The 17,339-nt window shown below is 41.2% G+C and overlaps 1 protein-coding gene across 7 annotated transcripts in view; it reads right to left on the bottom strand.

The window, feature by feature from the left end:
- SUSD1 (sushi domain containing 1) overlaps positions 1-17,339 on the bottom strand; it is a 143,226-nt gene that overhangs the window by 34,924 nt on the left and 90,963 nt on the right. For all 7 annotated transcript variants that reach the window (XM_033237815.1, XM_033237818.1, XM_033237812.1 and 4 more), the window contains 2 exons: positions 5,167-5,258; positions 2,548-2,734 (listed from right to left, as the gene is read on the bottom strand). In XM_033237815.1, coding sequence (XP_033093706.1) covers positions 2,548-2,734; positions 5,167-5,258 — 279 coding nt within the window. The remainder of the gene's footprint in view (positions 1-2,547; positions 2,735-5,166; positions 5,259-17,339) is intronic.

Genomic DNA, 17,339 nt, shown 5'->3' with positions numbered 1-17,339 from the left:
TTAAGGAACTGCAAGAAGGTCAGGGAGAAGCAAGAGGTTGCTGTCTTGGATTAGGGTAGTTGTGGAAAAGGCACAGGTTGGGAGAAGTGGTTGAATTCAGAATATATTTCAGACAGCAAGCCAACAGGGCTTGTTGACAGATGAGAAATTTGGGGATAGCATAGAACTAGTTGAGACTTGGTTTTGGCCTAAACAATTGGGTGAATAGGAAAGCCAATAACAGACGGAGAATAACTGGTCAGAGACAGAGAAGCCTGGGTGGAAATAGATTTGGGGATAAGGGCAGAGGTGAGAAATCACAAGTTCCATTTGATTTGCCTATTCGATGTTCAATAGGACATGTGTAGAAGATGGGTGGATATATGAGTCTGGTGCTCAAAGGAGAGGCTGGGACTAGAAGTTGGTCTTTGGAAATCCTCTGCATATAGGTAATATTTACAGCCATGAGATGGGTTGAGATTACCTAAGCAGAAAAGGTAGATAATGAAGAAAGGAGGCTGAAGAGGGGTCATAAAAGAAGACGGAGCTAGCAAAGAAGACTGAGAGGGGACAGCAAGGCAGAAGGAACCAAAACCAAGGGAGAGGGGTTTTCGAGGGAGGGAGTGTCAACGCTATGGAGAAAATCAGATAAGAACAAAACTGGCCATTGGATTTGGCAAGACGGTGATGAAACAAAGAGCCTTTCAGTAAAGCAATGAAGATGTATGTTTCCTATGTGGGATGAGTGAAAGCGGGAAAAGAAGGTAGGGATGTAGAGCCTACAGAACAGCCATTTCTTTCAAGGAGTTTTCATAGAAAGGGGCAGAAAGAAGGCAAAGTAGCTGAAGAAAATACGGGCTCAAAGAAGGTCTGTTCATTTTTTCTTTCTTTTCATTAATAAGGGAGACATGCTAGGTAATGCTGAGGATAATTCTGTATTGAGGGGAAGTGCTGATCAGGGAAGAAGGGATGGGATCTAATGCACAAGTTGAGGGGATGGCAGCCTTACACCGGAGCAGGGACAGGCGGGGAGGCAGAACAGGGGATGCAGGGAGGAACAGCAGGGCTGAGGGTGGGAAGTCCTCACCTGACTACTTCTAATTTCTCAGTGAAATAAGAATCAAGAAGCTAATACGCTTAGTATTTGCTCAGAGCATGTATGAAGTGGGGGTCACAGATGTGAAGAGGGAGGAGAAAATGAGTGGAAAGTGAATTTAGTGGGGCCCTATAGCAAGAGGACTGCAATCATTGTCCCCTGATAGTAATCTACCTTTTTTTTTTTTTTTTTTTTTTGAGATGGAGTTTTGCTCTTGTTGCCTAGGCTGCAGTGCGATCTCGGCTGGCCACAACCTCCACCTCCCAGGCTCAAGCAATTATCCTGCCTCAGCCTTCCGAGTAGCTGGGATTACAGGCACCTGACACCACGCCCAGCTGATTTTTGTATTTTTTAGTAGTGATGGGGTTTCACCATGTCGGCCAGGCTGGTCTCAAACTCCTAATCTCATGTGATCCACCCTCCTCAGCTTCCCAAAGTGCTGGGATTATAGGTGTGAGCCACTGCGCCTCTCAAAGCACTTGCAACAGGATGCCAACTAAATATTACTGAGAAAGAAACAGCCACAAGCGTCTTTTGTTTAAGTATGAAGTATTTTAAATGCTTTAAATATCCAGAAGGTATATAACCAACACCATGGACACACCACTCACATTTCATCAATGTTACATTTTGTTTAAGGTATCTTCCCCTCCCCTGCCCCGTAGACCTCCCCTGTGGTTATCAGGTATCTTTTTAAGAATAAAACGTCCCAGCACTTTGGGAGGCCGAGACGGGCGGATCACGAGGTCAGGAGATCCAGACCATCCTGGCTAACACGGTGAAACCCCGTCTCTACTAAAAAATATAAAAAATTAGCCCGGTGAGGTGGCGGGTGCCTGTAGTCCCAGCTACTCGGGAGGCTGAGGCAGGAGAATGGCGTGAATCCGGGAGGCGGAGCTTGCAGTGAGCTGAGATCCGGCCACAGCACTCCAGCCTGGGCGACAGAGCGAGACTCCGTCTCAAAAAAAAAAAAAAAAAAAAGAATAAAACGTAACAGGCTGGATGCAGTGGATCATGCCTGTAATCCCAGCACTTTGGGAGGCCGAGGCAGGCGGATTGCTTGAGCCCAGGAGTTCGAGAGCAGCCTGGGCAACATAGTGAAACCCGTCTCTACAAAAAATACAGAAATTAGCTAGGCATGATGGCGTATACACCTATAATCCCAGCTACTCACGAGGCTGAGGCGGGAGGATCATTTAAACCCAGGTCAAGGCTGCAGTGAGCCATGATCGTGCCTCTGCACCCCAGCCTGGGAGACAGCAAGACCCTGCCTCAAAAAAAGAAAAAAGAATAAAACATAACAGTCACAGTTGTAAGCGACTTAAGGCACCTCTCCAATTCCATGTCCTTCCTCCTCTCCCTGTTAAAGTTCATTATATAATGATAAAAAGCAACAGTGTTCCTCTTTATCAGGACCTATGAACAATTCTGTGGTAACTTCGTTAATCCAAATGCTGTTATTCAAGATTTACCTGTTATCTGGGTTGTCAGTGAGATGACCACAGGAAGTTCCGAAGACAGAGCCCGGAGACTGACATTGTAGTCAGTACCCGGATGCAGGTCCAAGCACACCTCGGGATCTCGGCTGCTGCTACTGATATTAAAGGTCATTTCCTGGGCAAACTCCTTCTGATACCATCTCTGGCCCCAAATGTGGAACTGAAACATAAAAAAGCTCACTGGGTGAAAGCTTAAAGGGCTTTAGATGTCTTGAAACCTCCCCCTTTTCTTTCTTTCTTTTCTTTTCTTTTTCTTTTTAAGATGGGGGCCTCACTCTGTCACCCATGCTGGAGTACAGTGGCACCATCTCGGCTCACTGCAGCCTCAACCTCCCAGGCTCAAGTGATCCTCCCTCCTCAGCCTCCCACGTAGCTGGGACCACAGATGCGTGCCACCACATCCAGCCAATTTTTGTATGTTTTGTAAAGACAGGGTTTTGCCATGTTGCCCAGCCTGGTCTCAAACTCCTGAGCTCAAGTGATCTGCCCGCCTCGAATCCCAAAGTGCTGGGATTATAGGCGTGAGCCACCACGCCCAACCCCTTTCTGTTTTCATAAGCTTTCTTCCTCTCTCTCTCTCTCTAGACTCTAATGTTTCTTCAAAAGGTGAAATGCAGCAGTAAGCAAATATTAGAGTTGCAATACTATAAATACTGTACTTAAAATATTATTTGTATAATAAATATATTTTTAAATAAAAACACACAAAAGGCTGAGGTCCCAATACTGGCAACTTTCTCCTTCTTGTTCTCACACATACAGTGCACATACCCAACAAGAAAGTCTATTGGCAAAACGGCAGGAGCAAGGACAAGAACATTTTCCTAGAAATCCAAACTAAGCAGGACCTAAATTAGGATACTCATAGCTGGTCTGGTAAAACCTGAGAAGGGTTTTTCTCCTCTGCCTGCCCGCTTCTGGTGACCCTACCCTTTCCTTTACCACCCTGACACTTTGACCAAGAGACACCCTTTTGTTCTTACTTAATTTCTTGTAGTAGAAGCTCATGCCAGTCTTTCCCCCCCTCCTTTTTTTTTTGAGACGGAGTCTCGTTCTGTCACCCAGGCTGGAGTGAAATGGCACAATCTCGGCTCACTGCAACCTCTGTCTCCCGGGTTCAAGCAATTTTCCTGTCTCAGCCCCGCAAGTAGCTGGGATTACAGGCCCGTGTACCGTGTCTGGCTAATTTTTGTATTTTTAGTAGAGACAGGGTTTCACCATGTTGGCCAGGCTGGTCTCAAACTCCTGACCTCAAGTGATCCACCCGCCTCAACCTCCCAAAGTGCTGGCATTATAGGTGTGAGCCACTGTGCCCAGCCAGTCCTTCCCTTTCTTACTCACGACCACATCGAGCCTCAAAAGTTCCTCTTGGCTCTCTAGGCAACACATCCAGACCCTGGTCAGAGACACTGATAAGGACACAGACACACATGCATAAGCCACAGGACTCCTTCCATGGACACTGCCTGAGCATCAACAGCACCAATATAGGAGCACAAAGAAATTCTCGGCCAGGCGTGGTGGCTCATGCCAGAAATTCCAACACTTGGAGGCTGAGGCAGGAAAATTGATTGAGGCCAGGGGTTTGAGACCAGCCTGAGAAATATAATGATACCGCGTCTCTACAAAAAAATTAAAAACTTAGCCAGGCGTGGTGGTGCACACCTGTAGTTCCAGCTACTCAGGAGACTGAGGCAGGAGGATCACTTGAACCCAGGAGTTCAAAGCTGCAGTGAATTATGATCATGCCACCGCACCCCAGTGTGAGTGACAAAGCGAGACCCTGTCTCTAAAAAAATGAGAACACATGGACACAAAGAGGGGAATTCTGGGGCCTACTTGAGGGTGAAGGATGGAAGGAGATAGAGGATCAGAGAAAAATACCTATTGGGCACTATGCTTATTACCCGGGTGACAAAATAATCTATACACCAAACCTCCGTGAAACCTCAGGCCAGGCTTGGTGGCCCCCACACAGTAGACCTATATAATAAAACTGTACCCATACTGCTGAACCTAAAAGTTATATAATTTTTAAAAACAAAAATAAATTTCAAATGTTGAAAACGAAAAAGAAAAGAAGAAATTCTCATGGCTGTCTCATCTCTCCCCAAGGTTTCTTTTTTTTTTTTTTGAGACAAAGTCTTGCTCCGTCACCCAGGCTGGGGTTCAGTGGCGCAATCTTGGCTAACGGCAACCTCCACCTCTCGGGTTCAAGCGATCCTCCTGCCTCAGCCTGAGTAGCTGGGATTACAGTCATGCGCCACTACGCTCGGCTAAGTTTTATATTTTTTGTAGAGACAGAGTTTCACCATGTTGACCAGGCTGGTCTTGAACTCCTGGCCTCAAGTGATCCACCTGCCTCGGCCTCTCAAAGTGCTGGGATTACAAGTGTGAGCCACTGCGCCCAGCCAAAAGTTTCTGTCTTTAAATATGCAGAAGTGGCCATCTTCTTGCTTCTGGATGCAATTGCCACAGTAAATCGTCTATTGATAATGATAGTTATAGAAGTAGATTTTTAGGTTTGTGGGTATTTTTAAGCCTCCCACATAAGACAACCATCTATAAATACAGTAACTTTCAGTCACTTACTAAATACATCTCCTCCATATCAGCTGTCTTGATGCTTCTCCATCTCAAGCAGGTTTCATTAAATCCTGAAATGTTACTGATGGTCTGTTTTACTGCAACGGAAAAGAAACGAGAAATCAATTTACACTCTATAGAAAAAATACTACCTTTTAACTGAGCCATTTTCCAAGGATAAGTGTTAGCATAAGATGAGTTCAACAGTATTTTACTTTAGAAATTAGTTGTAGCAGTCTCAAAGAAATGCCACTTTTTTTTTTTGAGACAGAGTCTCGCTCTGTCGCCCAGACTGGAGTGCAGTGGCCGGATCTCAGCTCACTGCAAGCTCCGCCTCCCAGGTTCACGCCACTCTCCTGCCTCAGCCTCCCAGCAGCTGGGACTACAGGCGCCCGCCACCTCACCTGGCTAGTTTTTTGTATTTTTTAGTAGAGACAGGGTTTCACCATGTTAGCCAGGATGGTCTCAATCTCCTGACCTCGTGATCCACCCGTCTCGGCCTCCCAAAGTGCTGGGATTACAGGCTTGAGCCACCACGCCCGGCCGAAATGCCACTTTTATATTTAGGTAAACTCAGTCTTGATGAAAGATTTCAGATTCAAAGATACCTAATCGGAGGACCCCTCTTAAGAATTATTTTGAGTGGGCCAGGCGCAGTGGCTCATGCCTGTTATCCCAGCACTTTGGGAGGCTGAGGCAGGCAGATCGCTTGAGACCAGGAGTTCGAGACCAGCCTGGCCAACATAATGAAACAAACCCCTTCTACTAAAAATACAACAATTAGCTGGGCGTGGTGGTGTGCGCCTGTAGTCCCAGATACTTGGGAGACTGAAGAATTGCTCAAACCTGGGAGGCAGAGGTTGCAGTGAGCAGAGATCGTGCCACTGCACTCCAGCCTGGGTGACAGAGTGAGAATCTGTCTCAAAAAAAAAAAAAAGAAAAAGGAAAAAAAAAATTATTTGAGTTTATTTACTGCAAACTTCCTTGGCTTACTAAGCTAAAATTGTAACTCTTTGTCCTGGACCTTGTATATCCTCATTTATACAAATAAGTGTCGGTTTGAAATTCTGAGCTGAGAGCAACATTTCAGCAGAGAATTGCTCCTTGAGGAACTGAAAAAAGTGCTTTCAAGCAATCAGGTTTTTCATGAAGAAAAGAATAGGAGGTGATGGGATTCTCTTGGTTTGGTCTTCCTTATCTCTTGCGAGCAAAGAAGTATTTCTTGTCCTCTGCTCAGTTTCATGGTAATCAATCTAAAAGACAGTTCAGATCTGATACAGTTTAATGTAGAGGTACACCCCTCCTCCAGTAGTCAAGAAAGACTGTTTACTCAAAACCCTGACATCAGAGGTTACTTCCTTCAAAATGATCTCTGTCCCTAAAGTGGAAATAATAGAGGAGACTCGCTAAGAAGTTTCACAGGAACACTGGCATGATTAACGAGTGATACAGACAACTCCCAAATTACCTGAAAAAAAGGAAGGTCTCATGAAAGGTAAGGCTGTATTTTGTAACCCCCTGGCCTGACAGGTTCCTACAAATGAAGCCAAGTTGGTAGACATGACCCCTCTCTGTGGATTGGGCAGCTTGACACAGAGAAATCCTGCGTAGGTCACAAGCTGTACCTCAAATATTGCAACACAGAGCAGGTAGGGAACAGGAGGCAAAGATGAACTGGTGATAAGGAACAGAAGGAGTACTGATGATTCCAGGTAATGCAGCCCCACAGCTGGGTAGAGACAGGTTTGGAGATTAGTAGTAGTGGTCCAAAGTTACACTTCTGAAACTTTCAAAATACAAATAACTCCAATAGTATTTAAAGAGTTCTAGACTATACAAAAAGGTGGAAGGCTCCCCGTATCATTTAATATGACTAAATAATCCACAATGCCCAATATGTGCAGGATGGCACAGCCAATCACTAAACATCCTATGCCAAATTCACTTGTTAATATAAATACAAAAATCCAAAATAAAATATTAGCAAAAAGAAGTCAGTAGTACATTCAAAGAACAATACACTATGACCAAAGAAGATTTATTCCCAGAATACAGAGAGGATCATTATTGGAAAAGCTATTAATAGGTTAAAAGAGAGAAACCATGTGGTTACTTTTATAATTGGAACTATTAATACATTTAATATACTCTGTTAACTTGAAATCTTAGTGAGCTAGGACTTCATTTGACAGAAACTCCTTAGTTTAATAGGGTTTATAAGAAACCACTACACTCAGTAGTAAAACAATTAAGCAATTTCTAGTAAAGTTAAGAACAATACAAGGATGTCTGGTCTTGTAGCTGTTACTGAGCCTTGAATATTCAAGAGATTCTAGACAATGCAGAAGAAGACAAGAAAAAAAAATGAGCTATAAATGCCAGAAAGTGGAACAAATGATGCAACTGCCAGTAAATCTGAGACTCAACTAATCAAATATGAAACTGTTTGAAAATAATAGAAAGGCAACACACAAAAGCTGATCATTTTCTATCTATCTTCAAGAACACGTATGGTAGCCTAAATAATGACTCCCATCCCCCACCAGCATGTCTACATCCTAGTCCCTGGAACCTGTATGTTACCTTACACGGCAGAAACACTTTGCAGGGGTGACTAAGACAGTGAGATTATCCTGAATTGTCCAGATGGGCTCAATGTGATTACAAAGATCCTTATAAGAGGGCAACAAGAAGAGTTAGAGAGAAGATTCAAGAACAGACGTGAGGTTAAACTGATGAACTTTAAATATGGAGGATGGAGCCACAAGCCAAGGAGTACAGGCAGGATCTAGAAACTGGAAAGGGCATGGAAATAGATTCTCCCTTAGATCCCCCCCATCCCTGAAGAAACACAGGCCTGCTGACATCTTGATTTCAGCTTAGTGAAACACTTCACACTTCTGACCTCCAGAACTATAAGACACTAAATTCATGTTGCTTTTTGTTTTTGTTTTGTTTTGTTTTGTTTTTTGAGACAGTATCTTGCTCTGTCACCCAGGCTGGAGCACAGTGGCCTGATCATGGCTCCCTGCAGCCTCGACCTCCTGAGCTCAAGTGATTTCCCTGCCTCAGTCTCTCGAGTAGCTGGGACCAGAGGCACAGGCCACCATGTCCGGCTTATTTTTCATTTATTTTAATTTTTTTGTAGAGACAGCATCTCTATGTTGCCCAGGTTGGGCTCAAACTCCTGGGCTCCCACCTCGGCCTCCCAAAGTGCTGGATTACAAATGTCAGCCACTGCACCCAACCCTCATGTTATTCTCTGCCACTAAATTTGTAGTAACTTGTCATACCAGCAATAGAAAACTAATACAAGTAGCAGAATATAATAGAAAAATAAACAGATCCCTATTCATGAGATGGGATATCAAAGCAAACCTCAAATACCTAGAAATAAACCTAACTAGAAATGTTCAAAACTTACACAAAGATTTTAAAGAAAAAAAAAAATTTTTTTTGATATGTAGTCTCTCTGTCACCCAGGCTGGAGTGCAGTGGCGCAATCTCGGCTCACTGCAACCTCCGCCTCCTGAGTTCAAGCAATTCTCCTGCCTCAGCCTCCCGAGTAGCTGGGACTACAGGCATGTACCACCATGCCTGGCTAATTTTCGTATTTTTAGTAGAGACAGGGTTTCATCATGTTGGCCAGGTTGGTCTCAAACTCCTGACCACAAGTGATCCGCCCACCTTGGCCTCCCAAAGTGCTGGAATTATAGGTGTGAGCCACCACCCCTGGCTGCTACAATTATTTTCTTATCTCATAGGACTATTTTATACTGGTTGAAAAAGCTTTTACAGACCAACATAGATATTAAATTTTAATTGTATATTATAAGACAAAAATATAAGCAAAATGGAGACATTCCTAAAATTTCTTCATGGTCAATATATAACAAACACTTCTCAATCACTTCTCAATTAAGAGTTATTGGTGTCTATATTTTTCCACACAATAGCATCCTATGAGATATCTATCAGAGTTTGGTGAGGCAGTATTTCTTCAAAATGTGCTCCTTTTTTTTTTTTCCGAAACTTTCTCACCATCCACTGACACCCATTCTGATGCTGAAAGTTGCTCTTATACTTGGCTGTTCTGTTCCCATTGTGCTTTACATATTATAACACTGTGTCTCAATGTTAAATCATAACGTAGCTTTTTGGAAAAAGTTTTAGTAGGCAATTGATCTCAAGATGTAAATGGCACCACTAATGTCCATAACTAAATAGAAGTGACAGCACTATAAGCAACTATGACCAATATGATGCATAGATGGACAATGACAATTATGTTCTTGGCAGCCACCTGACTGTATAACAATTGTAGGATTTCATAGACATCAAAATGTGAAAAAAAAATGCCTCTGAGAATCAATAAAACATAACATATACAAGTATATTAACAGTATCATTGACTGTAATAACAAAAACTTGAAAGGGAAAAAAATACCCAAATAATCTTCTACAGAGAATAAGTGAATAAATGAGTATACCTTCATACGATGGAATACTGTGCTTCCCTCAGAGAGAATGAGATGACATTATATGAATTGATATGGAAGTATGTCTACAGGATATTGTAAGGCCAAAAGTCAAAGAATAAAATAAAACAGCAAAATGAAGAATAATATATACACAATTATTTCATTTTTAAAAATTACACACACACATATGCTTAAGTAATCTAACAGTAGTGGTGAGTCTGCAGCTCTTTCTGCTCACAGGAAATGTCTCACTGGCTCACAGTTCAGTTCCACCCGCGTCAGGGAGTGACATTCTCCCTCTAGGTTCCCTTCCCTCCATTCAAGGGGCTTTACAGCTTGAGCCACAGGCAGGTTGAACCCATGATGCATTCAATGAGGAGAAAAGGATCCCCGGTAGAGCTCATCCCAAGTCCCTTCCTAGTGCTCTCAGATCCTTTGCTATGAAAGATACATGCCACGGTCTCTCATACAAATCTTCCTTCTCTTACACATTTTTAGTGATTACTCTGTGCTCTCTTTTCTCTACCCACTGGGCCAATCTAATCTAGAATCCTGAAGTTGAAAAACCAGAACTGCAAGAATGCCTCAAAAAAGAGAAAATGAAGCTCTTAACTAAACTTTGTTTCTGCTTCATTAGTATGGGCAAACAATTCTGGGCAAAATCAATCACTATTTCCTCTCTGGTCCTGTAGTACCCTGCAAATACCTCAATTCTGCTTTATGTATTGTATTATTGATCTTTGTCTATCACCCCCATTGAACTGATAGCTCCTTGAAGAGAGAGACATCTTCTTAATCTTTATACTCTCAGTGTCTAGGGCAGTGATTTAAACAATCACAGCAGTTGTGATTGTTTAAATGCAGACAATCAGCAATAAGGGGAAAGCTAAGCAAATGGTATTTCATTGACCCAGTGGAATATAAGTACCCTGAATAAGACATGATTTCTGCCCATAACATGCATTTCATTTAGGAGAGAAGTTATGGCCTATATAAGTATAGTTTTAAAAACAAGGGAGCATATAATAAACGCCAGAAAGCAAATGTAAGTATTGGTTAATATTTGATAGACATTCATCATGTGTCAGGTATTGTGCTGTTTCTCCATATGCTTTAACCCATTTGGTCTTCACAACAAGCCCACGATGTGGATCCTGTCAACTGGGACACACAGAGGTGAAATAACTTGTTCAAAGTTACAGAGACAGTAAGTGGCAGATCTGGGATTTGAATTTAGATCATCTGACTCAAGAGGAACTGTGCCAAACTACTTCCTGTGCCAAGCTACTTACTTATACTTCGTCATAAAAGGAGAACAGAAAACATTACAAACTTTAAATTACTGTAAGGTTGGGTGCAGTCGCTCATGCCTGTAATCCCAAAACTTTGGGAGGCCAAGGTAGAAGGACTGCTTGAGCCCAGGAGTTTGAGAGCAGCTTTGGCAACATAGCAAGACCCACCCCCCTCACCACAACCCATCTCTACAAAAAAATTAAAAAGTTAGCTGAGCATGGTGGTGGGAGCATGTAGTACCAGCTACTTGAAAAGCTGAGGCGGAAAGATTGCTTGAGCCCAGGAAGTCAAAGCTGCAGTGAGATGTGGTCCTGCCACTGTCCTCCAGGCTGGGTGACAAAGCGAGACCTCGCCTCTAAAAAGCGCGCGCGCGCGCGGGCACACACACACACACACACACGTTAAATAGAAAAGTAAATATGAAATTCCAGCAAAATTATCTCTCAATCTCCCACAAGTCCTTGTGAAGAGCAAGGGGGGCTGGAAGGGATGTGTGAAATAGAAAAGAGGGAAGCGAGGTGGCCCAGAGTAAGCTAGGTTCACTCCCAGCAAGAGAAACTCCACTCTACGAAAAAGAAAAGAAGAAAAGAAAAGAAAAGAGACCTGATGTATAGTCAGAGCGCTGACTACAAGGAAAGGATTAAAAGTCCATGAGTTGTCAGGTAGTGGTAAGAAAAAGGCATTGCTTCTGGGAAAGAAAAGGATAAAAGGGAAAGAATGGGTGTCCTTTGGAGTCTAAGCAGTAGTGGGCAACTGAAGAGAGAGGGAAATGCAAGATCCTACAAAGCAAAAGAGAACCTAAACTGAGAATACATGGTTCATGCCCAGCCTTATCAAAAAACAAAACTTTTAAAGAAACTGCATTTCACTCAGTGACAGAAGAGGGCACTCTTAACCTAGAAATCTTGTTAACCATCCTAAACCAGCAATTCTGTCCCTGGAATTAATGGACAAAAGCAGCTTGTATTTCATATATATATATACACACACACACACACACATATATTATACATATATGTATATTTAATATACATATATAAAATAAAAACAATGCAGCTTGTAAAAAGCTCTACATTTTTTTAAACCCACAAACTGGGGTGGTGGGGGAGTCCTATACATTAATAAACTGAAATAAGTATTCTCAAGCATTTGGGGGTATGAAGAAAACTCTTTAAGTCAGAAATTTTAAAACTTTTTCTTTTCTTTTTTGAGATGAAGTCTCATTCTGTCACCCAGGCTGGAGTGCAGTGGCACGATCTCTGCTCACTGCAGCCTCTGCTCACTGAACCCTCCTGGGTCAAGTGACTCTTCTGCCTCAACTTCCTGAGTAGCTGGAATTACAGGTGTGCACCACCAAGCCTGGCTAATTTTTGTATCTTTAGTAGAGACGGGGTTTCACCATGTTGGCCAGGCTGGTCTTGAACTCCTGACCTCAAGTGATCTGCTCGCCTCGGCCTCCCAAAGTGCTGGGATTACAGGTGTGAGTCACTGAACCAGGCCTAGAAAATTTAAAACTTAAAACATAAATGGACAAAAAACTAGGGAGGAAATGAAACAGGTGACTGAGCTCAGGAAAAAAAAATGAAAATACAAAATCCCATTAGAAATATTAAAGACTAAATTCCATGGTGCCTAAAGAAGGGTAGATTTTATTGAAGAAATACAGGAAAACAACTGAAAATAATTAAAATGAGATCAAAAAGAAGTTAAAAGGGTCAAAAATAAAGTGAATGAAGCAGAATACAGGCAAAGATCCAACATACGTATAATTAAATTATCTGAAGAAGATAAACAAGCATGAAACAGAATTAGTGTTTAAAACTATAATTCAGGCCGGGCGCAGTGGCTCACGCCTGTAATCCCAGCACTTTGGGAGGCCGAGGCGGGTGGATCACAAGGTCAGAAGATCGAGACCATGGTGAAACCCCGTCTCTACCAAAAATACAAAAAATTAGCCGGGCGCGGTGGCGGGCGCCTGTAGTCCCAGCTACTCAGGAGGCTGAGGCAGGAGAATGGCGTGAACCCGGGAGGCGGAGCTTGCAGTGAGCCGAGATCGCGCCACTGCACTCCAGCCTGGGCGACAGAGCGAGACTCTGCCTCAAAAAAAAATAAAATAAAATAAAATAAAATAAAACTATAATTCAAGATAACTTTACAAGAATAAAGAGGCCTGAGTAGAAATACTAAAGGGATACACTGGGTACCTGTGAAATCTGACCGCAAAATGGGGTGACAATCAACCCCAAAAATATATTCAAGTAAAACTATGAGATTTTAAAGATAAAGAAAGAAATCCTCAGGGTCTTCACTCAAAGAAATAAACAAATAAGATAAAAGGGCAAAAGAATTGGGCTGCATCAGGCTTCTTAAAAGCTACATAGAAAGCAAGGCAACAAAAGAACTGACTATTTTTAAGAAACTCAAATCAAGAAAGTGTGAATTAAGATTTTTATATCTAGCCAAGCTGCCTTTCAAGTATCAAGGCTATAGAGAAACGATTCTACATATCCAAGAACTCAAGGAACACTGTGCTCTTAAGGAATCTACTGGAAAATGAGCTTCATCCAAGAGATAAACTGGGGAAACTTCAGTAAAAGGATCGGTGATAAGCATTTGCTATATTCAACTGTAGCTCTAAGATAAAAATAAAGATGGGGCAAGGCAGAAGAATGATATATAAATGCTGTATGTTTTCATAAAGTAGAAATAATGCAACTGAAAAACTAAGAGGAAAAGGGACACAGAAAAAGGAAAATAGAATAAATCAGTTGTGTCAATAGTTGAATGTCATAAAGGCAATACATGAATTAAAGCATGCCATTAAAAACTGTCAAACCAGGCCAGATGCAGTGGCTCAGACCTGTAATCCCAGCACTTTGGGAGGCCAAGATAGGAGGATTGCTTAAGGCCAGGAGTTCAGTTCTAGCCTGGGCAATTTAGGGAAAACCTGTCTCTACTAAAATAAAAAATGAAAATAACAAAATTAGCCAAGCATGGTGGCTCTAGCCCCAGCTATTTGGGAAGCTGAGATCGGAGGATCACTTGAGCCCAGGAGTTTAAGGCTGTAGTGAGCTATGATCATGACACTGCACTTCAACCTGGGAGTGAGACCCCATCTGAAAAAGAAAAAAAGAAAAAAAACTGACAAACCAGCTGAGTGTGGTGGTTCACGCCTGTAATTCCAGCACTTTGGGAGGCCAAAGGCGGGAGGATCACTTGAGGTCAGGAGTTTGAGATCAGCTTGGGCAACAAAGTGAGACCTTGTCTCTACAAAAAGTTTTAAAATTAGCTGAGCACAGTGGCTTACGCCTCTAGTCCCAGCTACTCAGGAGGCTAAGGCAAAAGAATCACTTGATCCTGGGAGGTTGTGGCTACAGTGAGCTATGATCAATCCACTGCACTCCAGTGTGGGCAACAGCGCGAGATCCTGTCTTAAAAACAAACAAATAAACAAACCTGACAAACCAGATGGTGAAAAGGTAAATGAGAAAACAGAAGGGAGTCAGGGCATTTTTTAAAGGTACAAAGGTAACCACTAGAAAAATATAAACCTTCCTTTAAAAATTAATAAATAAAAAAAGCAAAAAAAATCTATCACACAGAGAAAGAAATGCAGAAAATATAACACAAGACACATAGTAGTTGTAACATAAAATAATAGGATGGAGTTGAAACCATAAGAAAGTAGGCACTGCAATCCCTATATAGGACAAAGTAGAATTCAAATCGAAAAGCATTAAATATGACAAAAGACAATTTTTAATGCTAAAAGCCACAAGTCACAATGAAGATATAGTACAACTACCTTTGTAAAGCAAAAGAAAATATATGAAAAGATATAATAACTATGAAAGCAGAAACTGGCCAGGCGTGGTGGCTCACACCTGTAATCCCAGCACTTTGGGAGGCCAAGGAAGGTGGATTACCTGAGGTCAGGACCAGCCTGGCCAACATGGTGAAACCCCGTCTCTACTAAAAGTACAAAAATTAGCCAGGCGTGGTGGCACGCGCCTGTAGTCCCATCTATTCAGGAGGCTGAAGCAGGAGAATCGCTTGAACCGGGGAGGCAGAGGTTGCAGCGAGCTGAGATTGTGCCACTGCACTCCAGCCTGGGTGACAGAGCAAGATTCCATCTTAAAAAAAAAAAAAAAGAAAACAGAAATTAATGATATAGAGCAAGAATCAAGAAGTTTTATCTATAAAGGGTCAGATAAGTAAATATTTTAAGCTTTCCAGGCTGACAGTTCTGCCTTTGTTCCAATAAAACTATTTATGAAAACAGGTGACAGGCCAGATTTGTTCTGCAAGTCATAGTTTGTTAATCCCTGATATTGTGAGAGAGAAAAAAATAGTAGATCCAATTAATAAACCAAAATCTTAGAAAAACTAATAAAATAAACAAACCACTTAGCTAATTTAACCTAGACAGGGGGCAGAAAATAAAGATAAAGGGAGAAATGATCACTGAGACAGAAGAAAATTCAGAAAGTTAAACAAAACTACTTTGCAGATCAGTGCACAAATAAATTTTAAAACTTAGATGAAATAGGTAATTCCTTGGAAAATCTGGTTTACCAAAATTGACTCCATTAGACAGAAAAAGCTTAAACCGACCAATTTCCATAGAAAAAATTGAGAATGTCATCAAGGAATAACCCCACAGAAAAGCCTCATACCCAGATCATTTCATAGAATTTGATGGATTCTACCAAACCATCTAAAATCAGATAGTCCAAATGCTACGTGAATTGTCCCAGGCATAAATAATGAAGAAAACTTTACACATTCTTTTTATGAAGAAAGGAAAATACCAATGCTTAAACCTGATAAAGATAGTGGAAAAAAAATAGAGAAAAGTGTCAACCGACATCACTTATAAATATTGGTGCAAAAATGCAAAAGAAAATATTAGTGAACAGAATCTAACACCACATAAGACAATACTCAATGACCAAGTGGGATATATTACAGGAAGGGGTAGGACTGCAAGAAAGGGAAAAATTTGAAATTATACCAAATTTAAAAATTATAAGTAAAGAAAAGTTTTTAAAATATCTCGTAGTTAGCTTTCCTTTGCATGGTACTAAGGAATATTTTAGACTAAAATGTATGTGATCCTTTCTCTGATTTCAGCTTAGGAGAGAACAGTTTTGGAGTCTGTCTGTACGCATGATTAGAAAATGAAGGTCCTAAAAAGAATGAGATAAATCTATTGCCTTCAGAGCCACTTAGAACCCATTTAGTGGAAGGCTCCAATTCTAAACAACTTATTCATCTTTATGAGTAAAGGTAATGGATATGGTCCCACTAAGCTGGATCTACAAGGTCACTATGCTATCTGTTAAAAGAGCAAACATTTACTCTCTCCATACTTGGCATATTCAGATGATTGTATATTCCATGTAAAATATATGCCAATTTCTGGCTTCACCAACTGCAAGTATGGGTTTCTTAGGCTAATGGTTTGTAAGAAAAGGAGGGAGACTTCAGGCACAACTCTTCAACCACAGAATGCTGTTATAATATTTATCATTCTGTGGAAAAATATCAGAAACAACGTTACATGATTTATGGTCTTTATTATCTTTTGTTCAGACTTTAATTCTGTGAAGAGGAATCCGTTACGAGGAAGTTTTATAAAGTCCACATAGATCTCAAATTATGCATGCTGTTCAAAACTTGCAGCAGAAAGCTACCTTCAAAGTGATGGTTTTCTATCAGGGCTTTACTCCCCGGTAAGAGTGCTCTGTTCCTTCTCCTTGTAGGATTTTTTTAAATTTACCAACATTATTTTGGGAATATCTAAATGCATGCAATCTTCTGCTAAAAGGAACTGAAAAAAAGCATTCTTTTGTACATAAATAATAGTGGTTTTTAAATCTCTAATTAGAAGTAGCCTATATAGACAGTTGGCTTTGCAAGCTAAATATTGTCAAAAAGAATAGCTATAAATCAACTATCCTGAAAGCAAAGTTACTATTGTATAACTGCTCTATAAATAGTGGTATCATCTTAGTTATCCTTGATTTACATTTGGGGAGCAGTTTATCTTAAAGAGGGCAACAGGATAAAGCTGGGAGCTTTACTGTTATTTTATTGAAATTTATTGAATTTTTTATTTGAAAGTTTTCTTTAGACAAATTTGGTATTGGTTAGAACAACTGTGAAATTTTTCAAGCTAAACACCTGTGACTATATTATATGGAGAGGAATTCTGAGGGTTCAATCACCCATTCATTGGCAGAGCAGATTCAAACAATTCCCTTGGCTCAGCTCCCTAGGCTCAACCTTCCAACAGAGGAGGACAGCCTTCAATTCAAGCACAAGTCCTTGTTATTCAATTGGCAGCACAGAACAATTGCTCCATGGGTACTTATAAGAGAAAACAGTTGCTAGCTCAGTGAC

The sequence above is a fragment of the Trachypithecus francoisi genome, unplaced genomic scaffold, assembly GCF_009764315.1.
Source record: "Trachypithecus francoisi isolate TF-2019V2 unplaced genomic scaffold, Tfra_2.0 Lachesis_group16, whole genome shotgun sequence".
NCBI classification, from domain to species: domain Eukaryota; kingdom Metazoa; phylum Chordata; class Mammalia; order Primates; family Cercopithecidae; genus Trachypithecus; species Trachypithecus francoisi.
The sequence above is the reverse complement of the archived record's forward strand: the minus strand, read 5'-3'. Positions and strand labels throughout refer to the sequence as shown.